Raw genomic sequence first — 25,924 nt, forward strand, 5'->3', positions numbered from 1 at the left:
GGTTTGTTTTTTTAGGCAAAAAACTAATTTGTTTCTATCCCTCGGGGGCAATCTGTTGACAAGATGCATTTCCTGGCCATCACAGCTGAATGTCCAACAATAGCCCCTATCCTAAACCAAACACAAATGAGTCTCAACCCTTAAAGAAAACACTTTGGACGTGTGGGCTGGTGTTTACAGATGTTCTGATCATGAAATAAACGCACCCCCCAAAAGGGGACAATGGGCAAATTCTTAAAACTTTTGACCAACTCTATTAAATACTTTCAGCTCTTACACAACTTACCCGTAACTGAGGACAAATGAGTCATTCAAGTGAATCTCTGCTTTATTTAACATCACAGGAGAAAGGATGAGACCCGTGAATAGAAAATAAGACGCATCAGAGCAGCACTTTTGTCACAACATGGAGCTCTGAACTTAAAGCCGCGCGCGCACGCGCACACACAAAGAAATGGATATTGAGTTAATGATCATATTAGAGGATAAATGGGCACTTGGTTCTGCAGTAGCCTTTCAAGTGTGCTACAGGGAGAACCCGGAGACACGATGTGGGCCATATTATCATTTCAAAGTCTCAGAAGCAGCAGAGACAAAGACAGATTAGTCTCACTCTAAAACTCCTCAGTGCTCCGTATTAAACTACGGCCAAGCTGAACGTTTAAATGTTCAAAAAACAGAAGCAAAGTCTTCCCGGATTACTCATTTCCTGCTCTACCTTTGACCGTGGCGCGGGTTTGTAGGAAGTGGAAAAAAATGACCCAAGCTTGAATTGTTTCTCACTCACATTAGGTTTGCATTTTTTTTCCATGGGGTCCTGACAAATCCAGGCCAGACACCCATGATCACCCTCCACATCCGTCTAAAAAACCCAAAACAAAAAACATCCAACATACTGAATAGGACACTGCGCATCATTAAGAAAAAAAGAGTCAAAGTTTATTGTTTTAAAAAAGTAATTTGCATTATACTTATGTTGGAATAAAATAAGACGCCAAAACAATTAAAACACAAGTGAAAACAAACTTTATACTAAAGTGAAAATGCAAAATTAAAAAGGGAATATTTCACATGAAAACTTCAGTAAAATAAGTGACTGTTGCAGTGGCTGTTGGTGATTTTAAACAGGTTTGAAAACAGAGCATATAGAGGTGGATTTGAGAGAATGGCATTGAAAAAAAGAAAACTACTGTTAAAATAAGTCACCTTATGGAGGGAAAAGGGATTTGCTTCCAAATGTGACTAACTGAGGAGAAGGTGAATAAAATTAAAAACTACAACAGCCACTTCCTTTGTCCTCGTTATCACCAGTAGCAGGACTATAATTACCAAGTGCATACTGTTTTTTTAATTATTCCACTTAAAAAGAAAGAAAAAAAGAAGAAAAAAACAAGAGGATGTTTTGAGTTACATCAGTCCTATTTTTCTTTGGCCGCGCTACTGTGGAAGAAGTTTCAGCAATCCTATCTGGGAAAGCACAGTGCTTATTACACAGCTCAATTTCCAATTCTCTCACAGGTACATAAACAAACACACACACGCACACACACACACACACACACACACACTCAGAATACAAAATGAAGCCACAGCACAAAACAATCTCCCAGACAGACCGTGTGATACAAAAACAGAGACAAAAAGAAAAAAGACAGCCATTATGTGAGGTTACAGAGGGACAGTAACTATTCATATCCTCCTCAAAAAAAGGAGGGAAGAAACAAAACATCTCTCATTCCATTAAAGATCTTGCCTCACGCGAACAGTGATGGCCGTGACCATCCGTCTGCATGAGGCTGCTGTGTGGTGAGATGGACTGGCTGCCTGACAGAAACAAGCTCCAGGCCATTACAGCGTCCCAGAGTTGGGAGCTATAATTGCAGTGGGAGAGTACAATCAGGTAGTGTGTTTGTCTCTGCTCTCATTCTTATGCCTGGCCTGGCCCTTCACACAGAGCTGGAGTTTTCGGACTCTTTTCATCTGACGGCTTGAGGGGGGGAGTCATTTAAGTTCAGATCAGTCAGAGTCCTTGTAATATAAATGTGTTAAGAAGGCTACTCTGGCTTTCTGCATCTATGATGACAAGCAGTTTAACTGAGCTTGTGCTGAGTTCCCTTCTGATGAAACACCTGAGCATCCTTTACAGCTGGCGCAGCATTGTGTTGCATCCTCTCTGTGATTTTTATTTATTTTTTCTTCCTGTACAGCCCGACACGCATCCGAGACAATCAACAGGACACAGCACAAACACATTCCTTCATGTTTATGGTCTTTCCCTATAACCCAAATACTTCCACTTTGTTGTGGTGGCTAGAAACCAGACACATCAGATGCAAACAGGGTTTACAGTTTCCTTCAAAACAACAAAAAAAAAAAAGGTCTGGCTCTCTGCAAAAAGCAGTTCAGTGCATGGTGGCGAGAGCGGAAAAATGCAGGCTAAGCAGGAATATTCAGCGGCTGTGCTTCACTTGGTTTCACTACTACAAAAGAAAGACAATACAGCGCTTGTTAAAGATTGAGTGCAACACTACAGTACTTTTAGGAAAAAAATTAAACATAAAAAAAACAAAACTAAAAGAAACTTCTTTAGATCCTGTGAAACTCCTTTCTTGGTGCATGTCCCTTAAAGGCACAACACAGAGATACAGCTGAAGGCCTGCGCCTGGATTCATGCCTTCTCTTTTCTTTGTTTGTTTGTTTTTTATTTTAGTGAGAAAAAGAGAGAAAGCAAAAAAAAAAAAAAAAAGACTACATGTTTCAAGGCACAGTTGTCAAGACTCCAACACCTGAATATACTGATAAAAGCCTGAAGATTTACATTCATTTTGGAAACAAAAAACAGAAACATGTTAGCAGAGGGTATGGCTGAGGCAGAAATAGTCTTTGGAAGAAAAAAAAAACAGATCAAGAGAATGTCAGTGTTGCAATAACATCTGAAAGGCACACAAACACAAGCCAAAATATGAAAATACAAATGTTCATGATTGTCATCTTTGAGGGGGGAAAAAAAAAGAGAAGGAAATCCCGCAGGACGCGCTGACGAGAGGTAAACGTGCCTGATGGCAAGGCGAGGTAAAAGGAGGTCAGAGGCTCCCCTCATCAAGCATCTTATTGACCCCGTTACAGATCCTCTGCAGGTAGGCGCGATAAACCTCGGAGGGGCCGTACAAAGCTGCCAGGAAGTCACAGTCGGCAAAGTGATTGAAGACATGATTGACTCGCGAGTGGCTTTTGGCTGTAAGGTGGCGCCTAATGGCCTGGTGCAGGAGTTCGCGGCACTCGTTCAAGATGGCGCTCATGACACGACGGTCAAAGGTGAACTCAATCTGGTGGAAACTGACCGCCGTCATGGCCAGAGTGTGGACCTTTTTCCTGTTGGCGAGAGAGGAGATGTTGTCAGTGTCCGATTTTGACCAGAACAGCAGACGTGAGCAAAAATAGAAACTGCTGTCTTGTGATTTTAGAAAACTTTCACAGCTTCCATGCATGAGTTACAGTACAGTCTTGTGAGAGCAGACAGCTCCATTCTCCAGACCGAGCGCTGGTATGAGCCGAGTTTGATCATTTTTACAGAAACTATACATCTCATGTTACACATTACTCAATACAAAGTCCACAAGCAGGTGAAATATATAATTCGTGAATAGATTCATGATTTGAATAACATGAAGCCAAACACACAAACCTGAGCTTGACTCTTAAGTTTAAAAAAAAAGAAAGAGGAAAAAACATCATGAGGAGGAGACATGAAAGTGTCTTCCTTCCATGCCTCTCTTGAGAAAAGGAGATAAGACTTTGTACGATGTTCTGCTGTTTCCTTAGTGAATCATTCAGCTCACCTGAAGTTCTCCACCAAAATCAGCTCCTCGCCGTTGAACTGGTTATTTCTGTAAAGCACCCCCAGCTTCACCACCATCTTGATCAGGTTTTTGATGATCTTCTGGGACTCTTTGCGGTTGCGGGTGTACTCCTTGGTGACGCGGTACAGCTCGTCCAGCACTTCGCTGCTGGTGTCGTCGATGAAGAGGCTGGCCACGCTCTTGGTGGCCATCTTGCTCATCAGCTTCTTCTGCGCCTGGAGGGCTAAGCTCTTGGTGCTGAAGGAGTCCATGGTCAAGGCTGGATCAGGATGAGGCAGAGCAGGAGAGCAAAGAGAGAATTGCAGCTCGGTTAGATGAATATACGCAAAAGCAGATGCATTATTGTACTACAGAGGCCTTTTAAAATGATGTGTGAACACACATTTGTTCCATGAGGTCCTATAATTCACATAAAACTATAAATGAAAAGGAACCTTTTCCTTAGATATCCACTTTGACTATGTTAATATTATACTGGCAGGCTGCTATGTGTGAGGTTATTGCAAATAACATCTACACTGACACCGTTTTAACTGCAGGGCCACGAACAGCATCTTTTATCTGATAATGAGCTGTGGCAGCTGTCAAATTAGTCCCAGCACCCCTCTGGCTTGAAGCCTACAAGGTGGATAGAGAAGAGTGTGTGTCATTATGCATGTAGGTGTAAAGTCAGTTACGGCACGACCACGCAAAGCTGCCAATGTAATCTGGATGTGTCATCAAAGAAATGCATCCAGAAAACAACGTATGCATGCGCGTGTGTGAGTGAGCGTGAAAGTGACACAGGGAGCCAAATAAGTCGCTGCATTGTGTGTGTCTTATTTATGCATGATCCTGTGTGTTTGCATGCCGAGTGAGGTGACACAATGACAGGCGGCGCAAAATGAAGTAAGCTCATAAATATTGGGAGGTCATGAGGCTGCTGGCTTTCATAGCAGGTTTGTATTTTCCTCTAAAAGAAAAAAAACTAAAGAAAACAATAAAACAGAATTTACTCTCCAAAGCACTTCCTCTCCAATGTTTGCAAATTTCCAAGGTTCATCTGGGAGAACACAAGTGCAATAACAGGCTACAAAAAGGCTGACACATTTTCCACAACAACCTGCTTTCAATAACCACAACAAGAGGAGGAGCAAGCATGATGAAGGGAGGAAGCCTGTAGTACCATTTTCATTCTGAGAAAAGAGCATGACGGGGTCCACGTTCCTTAGGAGGGGAGGCGAACACGAAGTAATCACAAATGATTTCTTCAGTCAAAAATATGATATTTTTTAACTTGTGTGATGATAAAAAGTTGTTCATAAGACTCATAAGACTATTAAAAAAAAGGTAAACAAAGTAAGATCAAGTTAAAGTCCCATTTATGACCATCCTTCCAACAGCACTTCTCATAACCATAACTCGGAGACAACTGTGTGAGAGAAGAGGATGCAGAGGAAAGATGGAGCTGGATGACTTGCTATGAGACCCTGAAGTGAACAGCTGACAGGAAAAGAACATTGGAAAGCAGAGAAATTGGGCTTTGCTTGCATATACGAGTCTTTACGGCACCCCCAGGACTTCTGAAATATGACTACAGATAAGATTCACCAGCGTGTCATACATATTCACAGTCTATGGTCACACATTTGTAACATTAGTTTCTGACTTCTGTTGCTCCAAACAGCTGGTGCAAATCAAACATTTGAACGGTTTCTGTTTACACAAAATCTGAGATTTGGATGTACGTTTAGCCACCACCCCAGCTTTGAGAAGTGACAGTTATGAAAAGCTTTATCGAATTTTCAGAGAGCAAATCGTGAGACATTTGGGCCTTCATCTCAGCAGACAGAGGGCATAGAAAAAAACAGCAGGTCGCGTCCACCACATCAATAAAAATATATGCGTTTTTAAAGATGTTTTAAGCCGTATGATGTTAAAACAGCATGAAACAGATGTGTGATGACATAACCAACTATTTATCGATGCAATGCGAGCTGCCCAGTCAAACTATGACCTGTTCACGCTAGGCACTTGGGGGATATGTGTTATATGGAGAAATGTGTGGTTGATTAGGTCAGTGTGTGTTTTTTCAGAAACCTTGAAAGTGTATCATGGAAATATATTGGTTAGGTTTGTGTGCTCTCAGCAGCCTCGACAATCAGCTTGAGCATGTTTTCTACACTATAACAAGTTGGAGCAGCTAATCTGTACAAAGTTTATATGGGTAGATGGCTGCATGTCTTAAAAAGCAGTCAAATATAAACTTGTATTCATACCAACTACCAATGAGCTTACTCACTGATACATCAGTATTTATGTTATCAGATGTGTGTTGACATGAAAACCACACAGAAGCAGATCCTTTCCCGTCATCCTTTGTCCAGCAAAGCTGCTCAGACTCTATTGTTTACACAGTGGGAACAAAGTTGTTATATTTCAGTAGAAGGCTCCCATTCATATCATGATAGGAGTTAATCCGCATTGGATTTGTATATCTCCACGTGAAAGGAGCCCCAAACTGTCTATCCTGATTAGGGGTGGGCAAAAATATCGATATGGCAATATATCGCGATACTTTTCCAGCCGATTCAATATCGATATTCAAAATTTGAATATCGATTTTTTTTTTTTTTTTTTTTAATATTTTTTATCCCCGATTTTTTTCCCATTATATCACCCAGTGCTCCTACCTAAGTGACAGTCCTGGGCATTGCCACTCTCTACCAACCCTGGGAGGGCCTTGCACTGAGCTCAGGTTTTATTTCACGCTTTATTTCATTTTATAATTTATTTTTTATATAACACAATTGCCTGTCCTTAAAAAATGAAAAATAATGGACAGAGGTTTATTTAATTATGGATTTATATCTATACTGACTGATCACTGTGCCTGTCCTTGGTTTTAGTACCATCTTTCTTGTGTTTATTATCATTTGCCACATAATTAAAGCAACCTCATACTAAATTTAATGTTAATTTCATATGATGTAAATAATATGAAAAACATATACAAATATGTTGTAACTTTAGCTTGTATAGTTATAATAAAACATTGTTTTGACTCAGTTTGTCCCATGAATTGTCACTATAATCTGATGAACGTGCAACTCGGATTTTAAGATCCATCACTATCATCTGATGTACATATATACAACTTGGATTTTAAGATGTGTAATGCATTTTTAAATTTTTCGGTGAACTATGTAGAATATAATAATCGGGATATCGCATAATCGGGATATCGCAATGTGTATCGTATCGTGGCTCAAGTATCGTGATGCGTATCGTATCGTGAGGTCCTTCCCAATACCCACCCCTAATCCTGATGCAGAAGAGAAATCCCAATCCAAAACAGGAGAAACCATGTTAGTGCAGCAGACGAAACGAACACTGACATTTCCCTACTTGGTGACTGGTGTTTTTACTGTTGCTGGTACTAGAAGGCAGTGAATCTGCTGCTGCAGTGTCTGACTTTCATTCCTCTCTATCTGCCCGTCTGCAACGCCTCTCCAAGCATATCAATAAGACTCCTCGGAGAGAGTGTCAGCAGGATGCCTCCCAGAGAGGAAACTTGTAAGGAGAGGGTGAGCAAAGACTGAGGCAGAAACTTGGAGATAAAAGATGGTGTAGGTGTGCTATGTATTTATCCTGGAACATCAAGGAAATATAGGTGTTGACTGAGAGGTCATTTATATCAAATCTCATGGAGAATTTAGTGTTTGCCCTCTCTTGTTTGGGTGCTGGACGTTTAATCAGGCCTCTGGCTGTGCTGATCAAGGAGCGCTGGCAGATCCCCTTCAACTGTTTCAACATGGTTGTAACTAACTTACCGAGCTTCAATCCTCCTCTGATGCAATGTGTGTGAAATGGATAACAAGGAGAGACACTAATGACTGGACTGAAAGGAGAAGAGGGGAGAAAAAAAAGCGCTGTTCAAAATCTTAATTTCTATGCGAGCGGCAGGCGCTCAGTCCTTCAGGTCAGCCTCCAGAGGACGATCACTTATCACAACACTTTAAAAAAAGAAAAGGTCTCTATATTTATCTTCCCCTCTTCCTCTCTGCAATGGATGCTATCAGTTTTGAAAAGTGAGGATGGATAATGGAAAGACCATTTTCTCAGACTGGAGCCAGATTTCATAGTGCTCATTAAAATCCACTCTCGTCAGGGACCGGAGCCATCATAGCTGTCAACTCTTTGAAGCCCTGTGCTGCGCGACCAGAAATACAGAAGAAGAAAAAAGAAGGTGTGGGGGGGGGGGTTGCCTGCCATAGACGTGTATACAAACTGTTCAAAGGCAGAAAAGTGTGTCTGTGATTTCTTTCAAGGCTCAAGAATGACACACACTGACATGCCAGAGTCTGGGAAACCCTAACCAAATGTCTGTTATTAAAAACACTGACGTCAGTGGGATCTCCAAAAAGACTACTTTCAATATCTTTTTTAAAGAAAGGAAAAAAAGAGTAAAAGGAGAACCAAGGGAAATGGGTGCACCCCCAGTGACATAAGCCATCATAAATTTTACAAAAACGTCTCCAAGTTTTTTCCTAGTTCACAGTCATCAATAGGAAAAACCAAATGATGCACATCTCAAAGCTTTTATAAAAAAAGACAAATCAATAACAACAGTAGTAATAAAAAAAATAACTACTCCTCCAGAAACACTATTCAATAAGTAACTGATGTGTACAAAGCGTATTATTACTAGAAGTACAGCTAAATGTTTTCAGATAGCCGTTTCCTAAATCTACAGCGTGCTTGTAGGATTGCCATTTCATGACAAGAGCACCTCAAACTGCCCAGCATGGAGGTGAATCAATCATGCTGTGGGCTTGTGTTGCAGCCACGGCCACAATGAGCATTTTGTGGCAGCAGAACAAATTAAATATCAGAAATTTCTGAAGGCATCAGGTGCACTCTTGGTTAATATCATACATCCTTTGGGGTTGTTTAAAATTTGACCCAAGGACAAGGACAAACACCGTCTCTTTGTCTCTCTATCATGTCCCTCTGCAAAACCAGGTCCTGCACGGGTTCCTGCATCTTTGGTGTGTAGACAATATCCAACAATAGTCATTCTCAACAGCTTATTTATTGCCACATTACTGTATTGTAAGCATTGTCGCTCAAAATACTACTTTTAATCTAATAAATACTATTAAATCTAATGTGTCTCGGAAGTCATATTTTACACACATAGCTTAGACATGATGATCAAATGCCAAAATGTTTGCATTTGTAACAGAACTTTAGCACTTCATCATAATTTTATTCATAAAATAACATTTTTAAAAATAAACCCAGTTTACTCCCTCTATATGGCCAAGGCAACACATACTCTCAAGAAACAAGTGTTGAGTGATGAAAAGGTTTCTGATTCAAATCTTTATTTATATGGGGTGTGTGTACCACAAAAAATGACAAGTGCTGAATCTTACTTGGTCTGTGAATTGCAGTGGGCAAACACAGCAGGTCTAATTGTGGCATGGCATTTCCATAGTATCTTGGGAAGCAAAACGTCAATGAATTTGAAGTAATAAATAAATAAATGAGTCAGAATTACTTTTTGTATCGTTATTGTAACACAATAAAAAGCCAGGGTGATCAGTGCATACAGACAGCAATCTCATGAGCTAAAAATTAATGTAGAAGAGACTTGACAAGCTAAGAGCCCAGCGCTTATAATTGAAGCATTTAGATAAGCTACAAACTCTATACGTACTCACTCAGAACCAGCTAGCTCAATCCTATTCACTAGGATATGCGTCTTTCATGAGGAATGACTCACAGAAAGGAGACTAGACCTGACAACTGTTTGATGGATGCCTTGTGACAGTGACGCACCTGGATAATGGAACCAGACTCTCTTACCCTCCTGCAGGTACATCTGCTCTATCCTGCTATGGTGACATCTCGGCTGAGGAATTGAGTTTAAAACAGGCTGCGATGATGAATAAGCTTTCTGCCCTCCTCTGTAGTCCTTGGAGGATTATTGAATCTGGATTATATGAAGCTGGATAAGCATTTTATTATCATCCATATTTAATTTGCTTTGTCCATCTGAGTTTCGGGGCAAATAAAGTTGATGTCTGCCACGGGGGACACTTATCCTGAATGCCTTTGCAGTTCATTGACAAGTCCTACCAGCTGTCACCTGCATTTAGCATTTCTATAATGTGGCTGACTTGACCTTTAAAACTAATTCAGTGAATAGGACCTGGACAAATTTTAACAACTCCTTGACCTCGCTAGCACAGCAAAGAAGGGTTGTGTAATAAATAGAAAGCTGGACATTAAAATGTCCCTTTGAGACAACCATCATTAAATAGAGTTGTAGTGGATTGTACCACCATCTTCATAAACATATTTTAGTCTGTATTATCTAAACAGAAGCATAACATAATACTAAGACTCTTCTCAAACTGTCAGACTAAAGATCCAAAGAAGGGTAATCCTTTCGTAACTAGGATCTCTAACTGCGATAAAAGTCTTACTAGAGGCCTTTATTTTGTTTTATTACTGAGAAAGAACAATTAAGAAAATGTTTATTGAATGTAACTAAGAGGGGTTTTTTTTGTGCAATTAAGCATAAGTAGTGGAAGAGATGTATCCGACTGAGAAGCCAGTTACCTAGTAGATATGTATAGTTTCACTAACGTAACACACATAAGTAATAGTTGTCATAATCTAAATTATAAATAACTTAGGACTGTGCAATTAATTCCTTCGTTTGTGTGGAAAAAGAGTTATTTAATCAAATATCAACATCACACTGGTGTGCGTCCAAAAACATTTAGGGGATTGAGAGGCTCCACTAGCATTTGCTAGGTTGGTCCAAATAATTCTTTAGCCTAGAATTCATTTCAGTCCACGATTAAACTTTTCTTTGAAACTTTCACCATTTTCAACATCAAATTTATTAAATTAAACATGCTTTAAAAGTCAGTGCTTAATCATCCCATAATGTATAATAATATGCCCGCGCTCTCAGCAGCGGTACTCGCATCGTTACGGCTGATTTATGGTTCCGCGTTACACCAACGCAGAGCCTGAGGCGTAGGGTACGCAGCGAGCGGCCGTACGGTGCACGCCGTAGCCTACGGCGTAGGCTCTACGTCGATTTAACACCGAACCATAATTCAGGCTTTTCTAGGCAACGAAGCAGGTTGACTCCCGTTGCAGAACAGCGCTGCAGAGGCGCTCCTAAACGTAAATGATCATTGATTTTTTTTTTTTTTTAGGCCTGGCGGGGGGTCTCGTTGGCCTGGCCGGCCCCACCAGGCCCATACAGTGGTAGGGGCAACACTGTCCAGCGGCGCTACGTTCCGCTGCGCGGCGGAACGTAGCGCCGCGCAGCGTTCCCAACATTGTGTGCGCTACTGTACATACTCACCGGTATTACGGTATATGAAAAATTCATATCATAAGAAAAATAAACACCGGTATTCGGTATCGACCGGTATACCGCCCAGCACTAATTCCTTATCGCCCGTCTAGATCCCTTTTTAATTCTCTCTTCAGCCACCAGGTTTATGAACATCTGCACCTCAGAGTTGGATCACCAAACAGACTTTTGCGCTGCCATTGCATGTCGAATAAAATGAACAAGAAGCCGCGAGTCGCTCTTTCGCTGATTTCCGCCTCCTGACTCAAACGTCTGACTCCAACCCCCCGACCAACCGGTGGCCTGTAGTGTGATGACGTCAGATGCAGCCGACTCAGCCGCTTAGAACCTCGGCAGAATAGATACAGAAAAAGTAGCAACTCAGCATGCCTCCACCCGCCTTGACCCCGAGTGGAGAAGCGCAAAACCGAGGGGAGTCGAGTCGGACTGAGTAGGTACTAGTGTAAAAGCGCCAAAAGTGGTACTTCAAGACGTGCCTGAACACCCTCTCATGATAGTAGCTATATGCCCCCATGTGATCGGACATGGCATTGCTACATAAACTGGCTTTAAATAATCTTGATTTCAGTGTCGACAAAAATAATTAGGATTTTTTTTCTGTAATCAAGCAGCCATGCCTTAAAGCAGTTCCAATAAAATAATTGGATTAATAAAAAGCAGGGAGATGCTTTATTACTCATTGATTCTATATGCTCATGTAAGCAGTTGCAGTATCATTAAATGCATACGCCAGCTGCATTAAACATCTCACACCCACACAATAGAGTTCGGCAGCAGTAGTTGCTGAGCTGCTTGCTTGTCAAGGTTTACATGGTTTTTAAGGATCGTCTTATCTTTATTTCCCGGTAATGGTCCTGTAATATACAGTTGGCAAACCAGGGAAGGATACTTGGTGACCCAGAAGCAGCAAACCATGAAGAGGATTGTGCAACTAGACTGTGGTTCCTGAATGCCTTTGGTTGTCTATTCACTTGAGAATACCCACGGCTGCACTTACAAACTGAAACGTCTGCAGTGCATGAAAACATTTTCCATTTCTGAGGATCCAACTTGACATACCCGTGTGGATGTCAGGCATAACTGAAATGAAAGTTCAATGTTTTAAAATATATCCAGACTAATGTGGACTAAGGCTTAGCCTGGGATTCAACGGAAATTAATAGTTTTTGGAGCCAGCCCCAAGCGGCCAGGAGTTTGACAGTTCTTTTTTTCCCTCTCTCTTTCAGCTCAGATGTCGTCATTTGGAAACGCCTTATAGTGGAAATTGGTGTATGGTCAAATTCTTAGAAAGTTTACCTACCCACTGAAAATGACTCATAGATATCACAGTGGAAGACATGATAGGGGCTTTTCAAATTCTATAATGGAAAGAAGCATGATAGCTTCATTTATTGTCGGGAATAGTGGACTGACATTCCTTGTGTCTGCAACATTTAATCTAAAGTGACAGCAATAACTTCTGGAACGTTTTTGAGCGCTAATGAAAGCTTGAATGAAAGAAAAAAAAGGACAAAAACTTTGCACGTAGTCTGTTATCAAGCAGAACAGATGACGGTGGTGAAGAAGAATGTTTAACTGATAAAGATTGTCCTCAGTCTGTAAATAGCTGTGTGTGCAGTTATACATTATTATTTCTGTGCATGATTTATTCAGACTTATTCCCAGTATTATGCATCGCCAACTGTTGACATGTTACTTGACGTGAACATGTCTGAAGATCTGTGACTAACACTGGTTACTAAAAAGGGAGCATCATGGATGTAGCCTCTGCATCAACTACTTGCTTGTCAGTCACAAGGAAGCTGAAGTGTGACAGGTGAGAAAAGGCTTCCAACGGGATCTTGACAAGTGTGTGGATGCTGATAACAGTCAGCATAAAGAGAAAAACCAACAAATAAAGTCTGTCTACAGCTCGGCCTCCACAAGCTGATAAAAAAAGCTTCAGCTGTGGTTGTGGAACTTCCCACGACACTTCATCCTTCAAGTGATTGGTTGACGGCAGCTGAAAATGTCACGACTTTCATACTCTTGGGGGATTTGCAATCACGTGGATCGGAGCACTGTGACCCAGAGAAAGAAAACTCCATCAGCAGAGAAAATCCTCCTTGCTTTAGGATGCAGGAGATCTCTAAACATACAAATCCAAGCAGTCACGCAACACAATAAAAAAAGCCTGATAATCTACTCTTGGTTTTAGTCCTTCATATGTCAAAGCATGAACCCAATGGTCAAAAACACAACTGTATCATCAAAACATCACCGGTTTAAGCAGCCACCCGTGATTTCAATAGGTTTCTTCCCATCTCTTCTTTTTTTTTTTTTTTTTTTTTTTAACCTTGTCTGCACACATATTATTGATTGATACCATGACGGTAGAAACCAAAAGTGTATATGTGCATTATTACTATATGTAATATATACATATATATACGCACACATATGCGTACACATACATAAATATACACATACAAACCCAGTTTTTTTTTTTTTTTTTTTCCTTTGTTTTGGGGGGGGGTGACGACATCCACTGCCAATCCAGGAAGCAGGAACACACGGAGACACACGTCAAGCACTGTAAATCTGCAACAAAAAACCACAAACAAAGCACGAAACCGGCACGGAGCCATCCAAAACACGAACAGCAATCGACCTAAATCTTGAGATCTGATCGCAGTCTGAGCTAAGCTATCGCTACCGCTACCTAAACCCAAAAACTAGAGAGCCAGCATGCAGGTGAACAAGCCAGTGTGTATGTCTATGTGTGTGTGTGTGTATGTATATGATCATGCATGTGTGTGTGTGTGTGTGTGTGTGTGTGTGTGTGTGTGTGTGTGTGTGTGTGTGTGTGTGTGTGTGTGTGTGTGTGTGTGTGTAATAAACCAAACAAAGCTCCACCTGAAGTGTATCTATAGTGGGGGAGGGGGGGGAAGCAACCCCGCCACCCGCGAGACCAGAGGCCGACAAGGAAGAGCCCGGAACCCAGGCCACCGGCAACCCCACAGAGGGGAGAAGTAGGAGGGAGGCAACCCACCGCCTGCGAGGCCCCACCCCCACCCGGCGGAGGCCGAGGGGGCTCCGCGGGCGGGGCCCCCACGGCGCGGAAAGAAGCAGCCAGGGATCCCGCGGCGGCGGACCGCGACCCAGGCAATCCCCGGCCACCCGGTCCGGGCCGGACACGCGGCCAGGAGGCCCTCACCCTTCAGGCCAACGACCCCCACCCGGCAGGGGGCCAGCCTGCCCGGAGAGACAGAGCCGCCCCGGCCGCCGACGCGGGCAGGCGCACCCGCCCCCACGAAGTGGCCCTCCAAGACCAGAGGGGCGCCCCGCCGTAGAGGCAGCGGGGGGGACCGGAGACGGGCCCGGAGAGAGGGAACCCCCCAACAAGGCGACACCCGCGCAGGCCCGACAACGGAGGGCCCCAGACTCAGGCATCCCATTCATTCATCCATTCACCTATCCGATACCTATACTAATAATAATAATATAATATACTATACATAATAATAATAATAATAATACTAATACTAATAATAATAATAATAATAATAACCATCTTTGTATAATATAATATTGATAAATTATTAATTTTTTGATGTCCTGCCAATGGAGGCTCAAATCCTCCATGGCAGGACCCTTCCATACCGCATTCTCACCGACACAGACATACAATCACGGACCGTTTCCCCCTCCCCGGGGGGGTCCAGCACCGCCAGAAGGCACCCCAGGCTGCACGGCGGGCCCCGCCAGGCCCGGGTAACCCGACCCACCCGTCCCAGGCCCAGGCCGGTGAGGGAACGCGGGTGATGTGGGACCCCCTCCCGCCCCTTGTGTTGAGTGCATGTGATTAATGCCATAAAAACAGGGAGGAGGGAGGGCCAAGTATCGATTGACACCGACCCCCCCCCCCTCCCGAACTACGTGTCCTTGTCAAGTGTATTTATAAAGTGTTGAATGTGCAGTGTCTATTTTGCTGTTAAAACCGTGAGGCGGGGAGTGCCAGGCCCCGCGGGACAGTGCCCCCCACGACCCGGACCCCCCGCCTTTCGCCTATGTGCGTATGAACCGTGTAGGGGGGGGCAAGAGGGGGAGCGGAGGCCGAAGCCAGGAAGCAGGACCAGCAAAGCCGGCCCTGATAAGACACCCGCGTCCCCCCACCGGCCGTCCAGTAGACGGGGGCCGGCCCCCCGAGCCGGGCAAGGGCCCCACCGTACCTCCAAGGGCACCCCCGGCGCCGCCGGAGCCCCCAGACGGAGGGGGAAACGGTCCAACATCCTCCCATTCATACTGACAACATAAGACATAGATACCTGGGAATGGTGCCACCCCGCCGCCGCGCCCGCCCGTGCACCCCCCGGTCAGGGGAGGCCCGCTCCCCGGACCCGGCCCCACCCACCCCCGAGGCCACCCCGGCGGACACCCCAAGGGTCCCGGAGTCCCCACATCCGCAGGGGCACTTGGCCCCCGCCCAGCGACGGAGGACCAAGGCAGCAATGCCCCCCCAGCGCAGACAGCCACCCCCCACCCAGGCAGGGCCGGGCCCTCCGGGTGGGACCCCCACGTCCACGGCCCCGCCATCTCTTCTTTTCTAATTGTCAACAGACACTACATAAGGAGAGTGAATATATCGCATGAAATTCTCTGATAAAAAAAACAAGACAACTTGTGAATCTGGGATAGACTGAAAAAGGTCCTTAAATTTTGAACCCTTTCTCAAAACAGCTTGTGTTGTAGAGGCCTTGCCCACAAATCAGAAAAATCTGCCTTTTATTTCAAATAATGTATCTAGAAAGCATACAGCATACAATTATTATACAAATAACCATAATAATTACAACATTATAAAAACAGCAACTTTTTTGTTCTCTGTATGGTGTACTCATACAATTTGAAAAGGATGTTAAATGCTTCACACACGTGGATACCATGAAGGAATAATCAGACAATAGATCTTAGTTGTACAAACAACACTTGTACAATTCTTTATAACTTTGTGAAATAACATATGCAGCAATATTTCTCCATTTAACTTAAAAAGAATGAGTTAACATCCACCTTAATTGTAAGAGTGTTATATTATTTGAACTGGACTGTCAAGCTTGAAAACATGATCCTGGATACAGGAAGTGGCCTCAGCTCATGAATGTATGATCGGGAAGTCCCCATTTGTATTTGTTTGTCTTTGTTTGGGGATCCATGTACCTTCAAGACAAGTTCTGCTGTATTTGTAAATTGAATGAATTCAGATGACTAACATGTCGGGTTGGACACAGATGTTTCGATAGTGGGAGTGAGCTGACACACCATCAGTCAAAGACTAACTACTTGCTAGCGTAGTGACATAGAGATCCTGTTTCCAGCTGGGCTCCACACAAAATCATTATGTCACAATGTTAAAGCAGCACAAAGGAATTCTTCGTATTTTTAGCTCTTTGGGTCACTTTAGATGTCTTAAAGTTGCTTTAACAATGCTCTCAGGATTTACTCTTGTTTGGTCACTTTTGTGGTCATCTTTTTTTTTTTTTTTCTTTTGAATGCTTTGGTTATTACTTTCTTGAGTCAGCGATCTCTGACAATGAGTCTGCTGTAACTTTGAAAATGACGAGCAGTTCCAGTAATTCCAAAATTACTTTGGTTGGTCTATGCCCATAACAGGAAAGGAAGATGGCTGCAGTTAGAAGACGCTTCTAAAAGTATGCAAATATTCTGTCATTGAAACTAATATTTAAACATCATAAAAAATAATTTGAGCTGCTTTAAACAGCGATTTTTATTTCTACCTAGCAACAATCAGCGTAACCTACACACATTGTAGCTAGAGTTCATACATCATTTTCTCTTGCCCTCCACCAATCCAAATAAAATATGGAACATGCCCCCTTGTGTTCAATGCAAGGAACTACTGTTTATTTCTTATGAATGGGTTGGCGCTAATGCTCACATCACAAGCTTGTTGCTCCCTCTAAACTATTTTCATACCAATTTTACCATATAGTCAAACAACGATTGCAAGACAAATAATGCTCTGAAGAAAAAAAATGTATTACCAGGAGTTTTGCAAGTATGCCAGGAATTACTGAGGTTGTCATAGGAATGAATGGAAATGTTGCTTGAGTGCACAGAAGGAAGTTGAAACGAGGTGCTGTATTTTCTGTTGTGGTTTGTGTTGATCTGTAATTACAAAACCAAAAGATATGTGGGATTCTTTTCTGCAGTGCTGTAGCTGGCAGGGCTCAGCTTCCTTTTGTATACTTCCTTTATGTAGCTCAGTCATAGCAACAGAGAAAATACACCATATCTTGTGTAAGTTGAAGCTGATAAATATTGCAACAATACATTTTAGTGGTAAAAGAAATAGCGAAAGATGTGTTTGAAGGAAATACATTGCTGCCCAATAAATGAATCACATTTGTTGTGAACCGCATCGATGCGATGCGTACGGTACTTAGATTTCGGGGGAAGTGTGTGTCAGGTTAAGGTGGAGGTTACGAGGAAGGGTTTCCCACTACGGCAGGCGTTTGTCCTTGGTTCAACGTGGAGGTACAAACCACACTTAGGAACATTAAAGACAAACTCTTGCTTAAGCTCTCCCCCATCTGTACAGGAATACAAAACAAACACACGCAAGCATGCTTGCACACACTTTGTTCATAAATAATGAATATAGCTTTTCCGTTATTTTTGCTATTTTTCTCTTATTTTAAACAACTTAATCAACTGCATTGTGATCTCATCTTACTTTGTTTGTACGGTACTAAATATAATCCAACATTTCTGAACCAGTTAAATGCAAATAATCATCATAGCGTCTACTCTCTTGAAAGTAAAAACAAAGAAAATGTATAAACTACCATTGTAAATATTGACCACTTTGGGAAGTTATTTGATACATTTTCAATAAAGCCATTTCTTTTTGAGAATATTAAATTTTGTAACTTACCAAAATGATGTTAGTTACAAAATGATAACTTCAGTAGTGTTCAGGTAGTTTTTTTTTAATTATTTTACTGAGGCAAGCATTCAAAGATCCTTGTCCTTTTCCTCTAAAAACAAACAAACAAAAAAAAAGCTCTTAACAGAGGTTGAAATGAATGTTGGCATCTTGGAGTCCAGTCTTTGTGGGGGTTTGATATTTGCATTTGAATCATCACTTGCAAAAGGAAACAAAAGATTCTCAACATCTTCAGATACAAAACTATCCATCCGCAACATAAAGGTTAAATCTGCATTTCTGACATGGAGCCAACAAAAATATAACATGACTACAACTTCAAAAGCACTTAAGGAGAACTGTTCAACTGGGTTGTGTTATGTCACGCATTACATTTGCATTTCTGTCATTTGGTTAAACTGCCCCTGAGGGACAAAAAGTAAAATAAAATAAACAGAAAATAATCACTGTGTGAAAAACAAAGTCTGTGGGACCACTATTCTACATCCTCTTTCACTGAAGCAGCAAATATGACAAACTATCAAGAGAGTAAGACGCTTGAAGGATTTATATCATTATTTTCTTTCCCAAGCTTTATCCCATCAAGCACTACAAATGTGACAACAATTGTTGCAAAGAAAGGTGGACTCAAATAAGATTTTTCTCAATAGATTGTCCCCAGCTGTAAGATAAAAATCAGTCTGTATTTAGATACAATAGTAAATCCTGGTGGTTACATAAGGCACATCCGTGCTTTGTGTTCTGAGAAGACAAGTAACCACTCAAATGAGCTGCTCCACTGAAACCACTTTACCGTTGGGGAATCAACAGCAGGATTTCAGGACAAGCACATGCTGCAATTTCATCTTTCATCAAGTTTTGTAGGGTTTGTCTCCCTCCTCTCTTGGGATGTTGCATAACAGAGGACGTGCTGACTGCTAATAGGATCGTATGAGTTAGAGACATTGTATTTGCTAGCAACTGACTCCAGCAGCGTATGTATCCAATGATCTCTTTGCACACATCCCGTCCAGAGGATCTGGACTGACAGTCATAGCTGCATGCAGAACAGATGCAGCGCACATGTGGGTAGAGACAACATTCATCCTCTGCATGGAGTAGATCTTTCCATGGAGGTGAGGTTCTTCCACAGTAATTGTCTGCAAAGACTGTTGCAGTAGAGAACCAATCAATGCCTTTCCCTCAGAAACTATACCCTGCTCCACCCTTTTTTTAACCGTTTTCTCAGATCTGTCTGTGCTTGCTGAACAATTAATAATTAAACACATCGGCACATAATGGATCGGGTTTTAATAATTCAGCCTGCCAATTGGAACTAAAATAGACTGCAGGCTAAGAGCAGACTGCTATTGTGCAACAGGTTGTAGGGAAAGATGTGAGAGCAGGATAGAGGCTGAACTCAGCATATACAGTAAGAGACAGTAGCTGTGAGCTACTGGCATTAATTTAGGAACATCAGTCAGTGTTAGGCATGTGTAATAAGCCTGGGAATACAGTAGCTGCTGCGCTGCTCCAGGGCCACCACAGTGCTCACTGACAACATTTGCTCTTATATTAAAATGCACAAGTTGATAGTTATCTAATGGTGACAAATTAGCTCATTTAGAATAAAAGTGAAAGATTAATAAAGAATAAAAACATCAGCCTACCATGCGACTTCACTTTAATTGCCATGTCTACATTTGGATTATATATTATTCACAATATAATTAGCATCTCAACAGCACTGCAAGTGCTGCAAGTGATGTAAGACATAATCAAGGTGCTAACCAGAGCTTGAGCTATGACTGATGTACGGTCCTTTGACATTTTAATTAAGACCACCATAAGTGCAGGATACATTATGACTAATTTTCCTCACAGCAATCCCTGAGAGCTTAATTTGTTAATTCAGTATTTAATAGAGCAGTTAATACAAATATGCTTGGTTGCAAATGCAACAGGGATGGCGATGAGTGAAAACAGAAGGAGACAATGTGAGTCAACAGATGACTCAAGTGGAACCTAAAACGAGTCCAGTCAATTTGCAGACACCAACCTTCACACGTTATTTCAAACAATTGCACGATATAACCCTTTCATGCTGCCCTCCAAATTCAGATAAAGCTGCTTGCTCTGCCTTTTGTGCTCTTATGTCTCACCTGTGTGTTCAGTTAAACTTTGAAGCCCAGTAAAACAATGCTAAACACCTCTTTTGTCTTGTTAATGAGTTACCATGGATTCTCTTAAAACAGGAATGTCAGTGTTTTGGATTACTGCTGCATTTTTTAGCTCTGCCCTTCACACTACCAGGGAATACCATGCAACGTGACTGCAATGTCCTATTTTAAAAGACACTTAGAGGGACCTGCAGATAGAGTTACACTGTAATATACATAGATAAGGCTTACCAGACTTTGCTTAATCCTGCTGTGCAAGTAGTACAATATTATTTATTGCTTTTTAAAACCGTGCAGCCATGATTAATTGGGTATAAAGCATAGACTCTTGGATGAAAGCTAAGCCATCCAAGGTAATGGAAACACAACTGAATATTTTAAATGGCACTAACAATTATTTCCCTTATTGAGTGACTAAATAATCTTTGATAAAAAGAAACCACAGGAAATAGTGATTTCAGCTCCCACTCACTCAAAATGTTTGCTTTCATTCCATTCAAACATATCCATTTGCTAGAATACCTTCAAAAAGAATAAGAACCACTACCTTAAATAAAACAGGGTGAGAAAACTGAGCATAAATGACACCTCGAGGTCTGCAGTTGCCTCATCAAAAGTGCAAAATCCAGAAGGATAGAAGAGTAGCTAATCAATTGTCGCATACGAATTGCATCAACAGCAGCATTTTGTATTCAAATTATTTGACAGCTGTTGTGTATTGTTTCAGCTCATACAGACAGTAACTTTACCATTGCATATACAGTAAATGATTAAACAAAGTTCTGCAATTATTCTGTGATTTTTATTTCACCTTTATTAACCAGCTGGTAGCTGCTGCTACTGACAACAAAGGCACAAAGGGAACCCTGGCAACTAAACTCAGAGAGGGTAGGTTGAAAAATGCCAAATCAATTAACCACACACACACTTATTGCAATGAAAGTTCAGCTCTGAACTGAACTCCAAATCCCAGGCTGGGATTTATTTGACATGTCGGTCTGAGCTGTTCGTGATCATGTGTGCCACTACCTGCCAGGGGCCCGACTGCACAGTGGGGCCATTCATTTGCACTCCAGCCTCGTTACGGCAGGAAGCTTCACAACATAAACATGGAACATGTTACAAAACATATCAGTGTTTGCAAAACGCATGTCCTCCCGCTGTGCAGTGGGGGTGCAGGGATTGAATATGCCTGGATGTGGATGATAACCCGTTTAAACCAACACGCCTCTCATTCTTTTGAGCTGGTTATTTTGAATTTTCATTATACATTGGAAAACAAGAAAATTTGTAGTTTCTGATAACTGATACTAATTCCGATAACAAAGAGGATTACTGTTTTCAAAATATACGTTTGCAATTAAATTAACACTGGTAAAAATAAATAAATTAAATAAATAAAATAAAATTAATTATATAAATGAAATAAATTCATCTCTTCAAATATTTGAACCATCAGAAAGACAAGACTGGAATTTAGAGTGAGAAAGGAATTTGCATTTACTGGATTTACTGGAGTTTGATTTAATAACCTTTTATAATGCTTTATACTTTCAATCTATGCCATTGCAGATGACAGAGTGGACTTTCCACGCAGCTTTAGTTACCAGTCACTTTGAAGATGTAGAGCTTGCAGAACATGTCTAAAATACAAAACTTAAGTAGTGGTTTCAAGCCCTGGGATCGGGTTCTGATTGTACCAGTTGATCTGCCAATACTGGCTACTGATGGCGATCCATAGTGGCTGATACTAGGCCTAGGCAATAAACTGAAATGATCACAACCGACATTCACTGCGATGACCAATGTCAATTTTCCCACGTCGGTAAATTCTGTGTTTTGATAAAATAAAAAAAATGTATTTTTGTCCGTTTTGAGTGAGGATGTGGACATTGTTTGAAGAGCGACTCTGACGGCGGCTTCTTGTTCTATTCGAGCAGCAATGGCAGAGCAAAAATCTGTTCCGTTGTCCAACTCTGAGGTGCAGATGTTCATGAACCTGGTGGCTGAGGAGAGAATTCAAAAGGGATCTGGACGCAGCAATAAGGAACGACAGGATCTACCAGAAGCTTTGTGAGTCCATAGGTGCTTACGGCTACCAACAGACTTTTCAGCAGTCCAGAGACAAGCTAAAAAAAAATGAAGAAGCCTCACTGCTTGAAGCTTCTCTCACTCTCATTTTTTAATTTGATATTGAACACACGCCACAGACCCAGCAGCACAAATACCATCTCCTTCCTTCTTCGTTTGCGTCATACACACTCAAGTACGTCACAGCAGCTTCGCTCCAAACCTGCCTACTTCTGCTCCAGGTACTGGATCGTAATGGAAAATAAACTAGGCCAAGTTGAGATGAGTAGAGCCGAGTAGGTACTAGTGGAAAAGCACCTTAAGTTACATCACGCATCACTGTCTCTCACACACACACTCACAATATCCACCACCGTTCAAGGGGCCCATTTAGGGCTAAACGTGTTTTTCTTTATTTCATTTTTTGTTTATTTATAGCAGAATGAGAGCACTGCTGTTTAATTATTATTATTTTACATCACTAACACAAATTATTTAATAAAGCATGAATATTGTGAAGAGACAATGGGTGGGGGTATCGTGCGTTTATCGTTATCAACGTAAAAGTGCCAAATTCATTGTGATATTGATTTGAGGTCATATCGCCCAGCAACAATTGACTGCTAAGCTGCGAATAAAAAAAACAAACCCTAACAGAACACAATCAACTGTATTTTAAAGATAAAAACACATGTTGTGCTCTTACTTGTACCAGCAAAACATCCTGACTGGCTGTGGGTTGACCAGGAAGGGTCAGAGAATGAAGCTTAACTAAGCAGTGAGTATTAACCATGCATCAGCTGTTGGAATTAGAGCGGTTCGATGTGGAACAGCAAGTGCTTTAAAAGCAAATGCTGCATCGTAAATAAAATAAGTCGCGCAAGTAGGTAGTCTGTATACTTCTGAACAAGTCCAGCAGAAGGGACAAAGTGGAAAAGCACAGTGCTAGAAGTCATGCAGTACAACAGACCAATCACAGTCCTTGCAGTTTGCATTATCACGCTGTGTAGTCAGAAAACTTTGAAGGTGCACATTGGGCGGCGCAGAGGTTCTGTGGAAGGGGGTTCACGTTGCATTGCAATGCTCGATAATGAAGCCTAAATAGGCCAGTAGGGTCTAACGGCGAGAGCGTACGGGCAAGTTATCATTGTAGTCCTTTCAGATATGCCAGCACCTATTTCACCACCAACACTTGAAATGGGGATGTTTGGACAGATTGCTCTGGAATTAATGTAAAGTTATGACAATTAGCATTACATCATAACATAAGCTTAGCCAGTCAAGCGAAATGAAAAAAAAAGAAGCTCATTATGACTGAAATAAGTTGGGCAGGCTCATTCCACCCATCTGCAACATGGCACTGTGCAGTACGTGTAAAGAGCCTATAGCACTCTTCACAAAACCTACATCACAGGGGGTTATCCAGTTCTTCTTATCCAGTCTGAGGGTAAGAGACTAAAGACAAAGCCATTAGAGCACCAAATCCTGAGGCCTTTGCTGTGTGTCATTGTAAATAAAATAAATGTACTAATACAGCTTATTATAGTTAGAAAAGAGGAAAACTTATGCTAAAAATTATACTGGTAGGTCTGCAACAAATTTGAAGTCTAGTCTCACAAGAGTCACAATCATGATACATAAGAACTAGTGCTGGGCGGTATACCGGTTCATACCGAATACCGGTGTTTATTTTTCTTATGATATGAATTTTTCATATACCGTAATACCGTTGAGTATGTACAGTAGCGTACACAACGTTGGGAATGCTGCGTGGCGCTACGTTCCGCCGCGCGGCGGAACTTAGCGCCCCTGGACACTGTTTGTGAGGGGACTGTTTAGAAGTAGTGATGCACCGATTATTCTGTTACCGAAATTGTTCAGCCGAAAATGGCAAAAAAACACTTTTGTAACTGTTGCGCACCACAAACATAAATCGTTGGCCAACCAAAAAGTAACCAAGTAACTGTTGCACACCACAAACATAAATCGTTGGCCAACCAAAAAGTAACCAAGTAACTGTTGCGCACCACAAACATAAATCGTTGGCCAACCAAAAAGTAACCAAGTAACTGTTGCGCACCACAAACATAAATCGTTGGCCAACCAAAAAGTAACCACGTAAGAATTTTACCTAACATTCACCAGGAGGTGGAACCAAAACAACATAATGCTGGGAAATTTAAGAAATTTCAGTTTTTTATGTTCAATATATATTTTCTACCTTGTAATTTTGTAAAAGATCAGTGAGACAACACTTAAAGTCTTTAAGTGTTGTCTGACTGATTCTCTCACTTCATTAGAATCATAAGTGCTGCCATCTCATTTTAAACAGCATCATTTTGTGAGGCCATGCAAACCTGTATCTATACCAGTGTGGACATTAATGTTTTTCTACAATATTTCCTCCTCATGACAGTAAAATAGGCCATTCTAAGCCAATTTACTGCAGCAATTCCTTTCCAAATCATTAGAAAATGTGGTTAACACCCAGTTGTGCACGAAAAAAAAAAAAATACCGTGATATACCGTGAAACCGATATAATTTTGAAAAATACCGTGATATACATTTTTGGTCATACCGCCCAGCACTAATAAGAACTGTCATAATGCAACATTTCAACTTCTGATATTTACTTTGAATACAAGCCCAAATGGCAAGATGGTTGAGACGTAGTTGGTGATTGTCCAGGGTGGAACCTCCTGTCACTTTCAGAGGAAAAAGGGTCAGGCTGAATGTACTCCACACCTTTTACTCATGTTGGATACAAGCATCTGCTAAGTGAATGTAGTTCCGTGTAAAGTGGATGTCTACCATCTACTTGTTACCCTCATGCTTGTAAAACTAACTGAATTACAGGGGTGCAAGGGGGTCTGGTTTGCAACCAGATTTACAGCCAGTCCTCCAGCACACTCTCCAGCTAATAATCCCGGAGTGTTTTCCTCTGCAGGTCAATAAAGCTGATTAGTAATGCTCATTCACTTAATCCAATCCAAACCACCGGCGAGCCTTCTTATCAAAACCCGATTTGAATCAACTGTGTCGGCCTCTTTGGTAAAACTCGGGGGGGATTTCAGCCCAGGCCTCGGCGGTGCTCGCAGCTGTTTTTTTAGGTGTTTTTTTTCACAAACCTGTTGAGATCCCTGGCATGCACTCACCTTTCTGTCAGCTTCAGCGGGACACGAGAGGCATCAAAGTGAGAAGTAGAGCAAAATCCGCTCAGCTTTCCATCGCTGCAGCTTCACAACATGTTTGTCTCCCACTCCCCCCCCCAAAAAAAGTTTAATGTCCACTTGTTTTATTGGATCTCCGCTTTTGTATCTCGTCCTTTTCCTCGTTGGCCTCGTTTTGTAACCACCAGGCGCAGATGTGTAAATTATTGAGCGGCTGTTTTTTTTTTCTTCTCCTTCTTCTCCCTCTTGGCTGCTGCGAGATAAGTTACAAGTTTGCTGTTGCTGTAACCAGATTCCGCCTCCTCCTACTTGTAGAAGAGAGAAAAAA

At 41.7% G+C, this 25,924-nt stretch overlaps 1 protein-coding gene across 1 annotated transcript; it reads right to left on the minus strand.

Annotated features, from left to right (window-relative positions):
* Positions 1 to 326: 326 nt before the first annotated feature.
* Positions 327 to 25,924, minus strand: tnfaip8l1 (tumor necrosis factor, alpha-induced protein 8-like 1). The gene is made up of 3 exons (XM_061738291.1): positions 25,582 to 25,924; positions 3,840 to 4,119; positions 327 to 3,372 (listed from the first exon to the last, which is right to left on the minus strand). Exons 2-3 carry the CDS (start codon positions 4,109 to 4,111, stop codon positions 3,084 to 3,086), a joined length of 561 nt encoding a protein of 186 aa, XP_061594275.1. The 5' UTR covers positions 4,112 to 4,119; positions 25,582 to 25,924; the 3' UTR covers positions 327 to 3,083.

This window comes from Cololabis saira, chromosome 13 (assembly GCF_033807715.1).
Source record: "Cololabis saira isolate AMF1-May2022 chromosome 13, fColSai1.1, whole genome shotgun sequence".
Taxonomy (NCBI): Eukaryota; Metazoa; Chordata; class Actinopteri; order Beloniformes; family Belonidae; genus Cololabis; species Cololabis saira.